A 4265-nucleotide genomic window follows, 5' to 3' on the forward strand; every position below is an offset into this window, starting at 1 on the left:
ACCTGGCGTTCTTGATGGCGGCAGACATGTCGACGATGGGCGAGCAGGTGAAGGCATGGTACCTCGCGGAGCGCGGCCTCATATTAAACCAGATGCCCGCTCCGGCGGCGACTACGACGGCAACACCAACGACGACGCCCAGCCCGAGCACAGAAACCACGTCGACGTCGAGCCCGACTACGCCGACGCCGAGCCCAAGCCCGAGCCCGACCTCGGCTAGTCGCGCGGCAGAGGAGCCGAACTACGCCGAGCCGACCGTTTGATTCGTTTCATGTCTACGATCCCTTCCTTTTGATCGACAAACTATTGGGTGTGTTTGATCGCCGAATTATGACATACTCATCGCCGACTTGTGGCATGAGATCGTCGAACTAGTGGCGTCTTTTTGGCAGCGGGAAAGACAAGTTTGAATTAGTTGACGTATATGGACCGAAACATGTTACGGTTCTTCTGGCAAAGCGATGAGGTTAAGACAAAATACAGGCTTACAAGATGGGACATCATTTGTCGACCTAAGGAGCAAGGGGGCTTAGGAATTGAAAATTTAGAGACCAAGAATAGATGTCTACTCAGCAGATGGCTGTTTAGATTATCCGGGGAGTCTGAAGGTATGTGGGTACAGATTCTGACGAATAAGTACTTACAAAGCAAAACCTTGTCTCAGGTTACAGCACGTCCTACATACTCTCCTTTCTGGAAGGGTTTGATGCGGGTGAAGACCGCTTTCTTTCACAGAACCAGGTTCATCATAGGAGATGGTGAATTGACTAGATTCTGGGAAGATACTTGGTTAGGGGAGACGCCTTTAGCCATTCAATATCCACAGCTGTATCATATTGTGCAACGTCGACAAGCGTCCGTTGCTTCAATATTGCGCGAGATACCTCTAAATATTCATTTTCGTAGGTCTTTACTTGCTGACAGATGGATTGGTTGGTTGCATCTTGTCAGAAGGTTGATGGACATCAACCTTTCTGACAGACCCGATCGTATTCAGTGGAAGCTGACTACGAATGGAGTTTTCTCAGTTAAATCTATGTATTTGCATCTCATAGATTCTACGCCTATTCCGAAATCCGCACATATTTGGAAGATGAAAGTGCCTCTTAGAATTAAGATTTTCATGTGGTTCGTCCACAAAGGAGTTATCTTAACAAAGGACAATCTTGCCAAGAGGAATTGGAATGGGCATCCTCGATGCAGTTTCTGTCCTAATAATGAAAGTATTTAGCACCTCTTTCTAGATTATCCTATGGCAAAGTTGGTTTGGCGCTCGTTGCACATTGCTTTCAATATCACTCCTCCTAATAGCATAAACACGTTGTTAGGGATCTGGCTACAGGGGGTTGATACTTTAACTACTAAATGTATTCGTGTGGGAGTGTGTGCATTATTGTGGGCCGTTTGGATCTGCAGGAATGACATAGTTTTTAACCGCCGACATGACTTTAACTTCTTGCAGGTCATCTTCAGGGTTACCGCACTGATCCGTACGTGGTCATTACTCACCCATGTGGACGCGAGGGAGCCTATGGTTACTGGGTGTGTCCGTTGGGAGATGGTAGCTCAGGGTATCTTCAACCGGTTTGGATGGCGTCACATTAATCGGATAGGTGTTTAGGCATCTAGATATATTGTCAGCGCCGGTTTTGGACGCATTTGGCGTCTTGTATCTTCTTTTTTATTCCTTTTTTCTAGTTTTCTTGAACCAGATGTACTCGGTTAAGACTTGAGCTTGTTTTAATATATGGTCGTATGCATCTTTCGATGCAGAGGCCGGACTAAGCCTTCTTTTCTAAAAAAAATGGACCGAAGCCTGAGACGCGGCTGAAAACTAGCTTGGCACGAGGACGTCATAATTTATTCGTCGGGTGCGCTGTGGACCAAAAGGGTGGAGTTGCTCTAACTCTGCGAGGCTGCTCATCACCGGCGACATCGACGCTATGGCAAGAACACTGACGCATGCATACGGCACGCCACACTCTGATGCACGCACGCACAAACCACAACACACCACACTGCTGCATGCAAAATAAAAGATGGCTGGCCCAAATCACAACCACCTCTTTTTTCTTTGAACTTCTGAGAACTCATTCATCGGGCGAGAAGAACGCCACTCGATCCCGATGAAGATCATGAGATGAAGAACGGCATTCGATATAGAGGCGAGACTAACTAGGCATGCATCAGGCAATGAGTACAACCAGTCCAGCATTTTCCTTGGTGCACCTACAAACAGCTCCGTCATTTCTCGCCCCTTACCCACTATACAGATTACAGCCAAACATGACAGACACGAAGAGAATCATGGCGGCAGGAAAGAGCGGCGATTGTCATCGTGCGGAGGCCAACGCACGCCTTCTCTCGGGCAGGGAAACAGTAGGGGCGCCGGCTGCGCCAGGAACGTCGGGTACCGCTGCCCCGGCATCACCACCGTCAGGTCCGCCGCCGCCACCACCACCTCCATCTGCAATCACAAAATTAACAATCATCAGGGATTGATTCAGGTGAGGTGAGGTGAGGTGAGGCTCGTGCTTTCCTCCCTTTCACCTGAGGCAGCAGCGAGCCCGTACCGTACGCACGTAGTCATATGCTACTGCAGACACGAGCGCGACACGACGTGTGCGCGCTCTTGTCACTGCTGACACGGTGCACGTGAACCGAATGCATATGCACGGCCACGGATGGTATGAGCAGAACCTTGTTTGATGGAGCATACCTTGGGCGGAGGCGCGAGCTTCTCCGGCGAGCCGCGGTCGCGCTGGTGCCGGCCGGAGTGGGACGGCTGGGCATCGCCGTCGGCGTCGCTGTCGGCGTGGGAGCCCCGGGAGGCCGCCCAGCCGGGCTTGATGAGGTGCTCGAAGATGGCCATGAGGAGGAACATGGCGATGAGGATGGCGGTGGCCGCGAAGCCGAAGGAGATGGCGCTGGCGTTCGTGGAGGAGGCGGCCGCGGCCGCGGCGCCGTCGTCCCGCGCGTCGCCCGACGGTGTCGCCGCGGCGTCCCCCATCCACGACCGCTGCCCCGCGAGGCCACTCATCGCCAGCTCGAGCTCGCTCGCACACTTGTTGGGAGATCTTGTTGGGAGGCCGCCAGCCAGGTTCTTGGATTGTGCTGCTAGGCAGAGGAAATGCAGGCACCAAATACGGCTGAGTTCATCGTGTCCTTATCTGAGTTATCTTCTCCTCACCATGCGCATGTGACGCTCCTCCTGAGGACGTATCACGTTCTACATGTGAAGAGAGGTAGAAAAAGATAAGAAAACTGGTACCTTCCACTCCAGAGCATTTCTTTTTTCTTAAGCAAGATTTGGTTGGATAAGCACTCGTGGTGTGGCAATCCGAACCACACCACACCACACCACACCACGTACGAGCAGGAATCACAGTGCTATGGAATGGAACCAAAATGCAGAGCATTCAGCAACTTTTATGTTGAACCTCTCCTGTTTCTGTCCCTCATCAAGTCAAGAATAAAGCCGAAAAGCATGCAGAAAAAGGGAGAAGAAGAGGGGAGGACGGGCTGAAACCCAAGAAGAAGCAAGTACTCATTCTTGAACCCCGGGGAGTCAGTACGAACACCCAGATTGCAGGCGAAAGAAGCTCCGCTCACCTTTAGCTGTACCACCTCCCTCTCCCTGCACCAGCCAACAAGAGAAGAAGCATCAAGTCCTCGAGCCAAATGCCAAGAACCAACCCTACAAGACGGACGGACGGACGAGCAATACAGCTCGAATGCAAGTCTCTCTCTGCTTAATAAAGGGAGGAGATCTCACTTGGGCTGCTGGGCAATGGTGGCGGTGGGGAGGGAGGAGTGGTCAAGAGGGGGGGAGGAACAAAGGGAAAAGCTGGGAGAACAAAAAGAGCGTGGGCTTGGGGGCTGCCCACCTTCTTCTACAGGGATTCAACAGCCCGATGATGCATGAGACTGGTGAGAGGTAAGGCTGCTCCAAGAATGGCGCCCAAAAAATGAGATCACAGAATCGTGTTTGGGCAGCTCAAATCAAAAGGAGCGGCTCCTCATCCCCATGCACATCAACCACATGACCCTACGACCCATCGTAGCACCTTGATTTGTAGTAGTAGAGCAGGGTGGGGGGTTTGAGACCTGACCTGAGAGCATAGCAGAACAGAGGAGGAAGGAAAGAGGGATGTGGAAATGATACTACAAAAGGGGAGCCAAGCAAAAGGCAAAGCTAGAGAAAGGAAAAGGGGAGCAAAAAAAAAAGCAGCAGCACATGAAAAGAATAGATGGAGGTCGCAGGA

At 51.5% G+C, this 4265-nt stretch overlaps 1 protein-coding gene across 8 annotated transcripts; it reads right to left on the reverse strand.

Moving 5' to 3' along the window:
* Positions 1 to 2026: 2026 nt before the first annotated feature.
* LOC123443147 lies at positions 2027 to 4265 on the reverse strand. 8 transcript variants are annotated; one of them, XM_045119467.1, is made up of 4 exons: positions 4113 to 4265; positions 3613 to 3637; positions 2720 to 3229; positions 2027 to 2467 (listed from the first exon to the last, which is right to left on the reverse strand). In XM_045119467.1, the coding sequence occupies exons 3-4, from the start codon at positions 3038 to 3040 to the stop codon at positions 2306 to 2308; spliced, it is 483 nt and encodes a 160-aa protein (XP_044975402.1). In that variant the 5' UTR covers positions 3041 to 3229; positions 3613 to 3637; positions 4113 to 4265; the 3' UTR covers positions 2027 to 2305. The 8 variants fall into 8 exon arrangements, with proteins under 8 accessions (XP_044975402.1, XP_044975394.1, XP_044975417.1 ...); XM_045119459.1 differs by having other exon boundaries at positions 3548 to 3637; XM_045119482.1 differs by lacking the exon at positions 4113 to 4265 and adding an exon at positions 3888 to 4106 and having other exon boundaries at positions 2720 to 3211.

Source organism: Hordeum vulgare, chromosome 1H (genome assembly GCF_904849725.1).
Source record: "Hordeum vulgare subsp. vulgare chromosome 1H, MorexV3_pseudomolecules_assembly, whole genome shotgun sequence".
In the NCBI taxonomy this organism is placed as follows: domain Eukaryota; kingdom Viridiplantae; phylum Streptophyta; class Magnoliopsida; order Poales; family Poaceae; genus Hordeum; species Hordeum vulgare.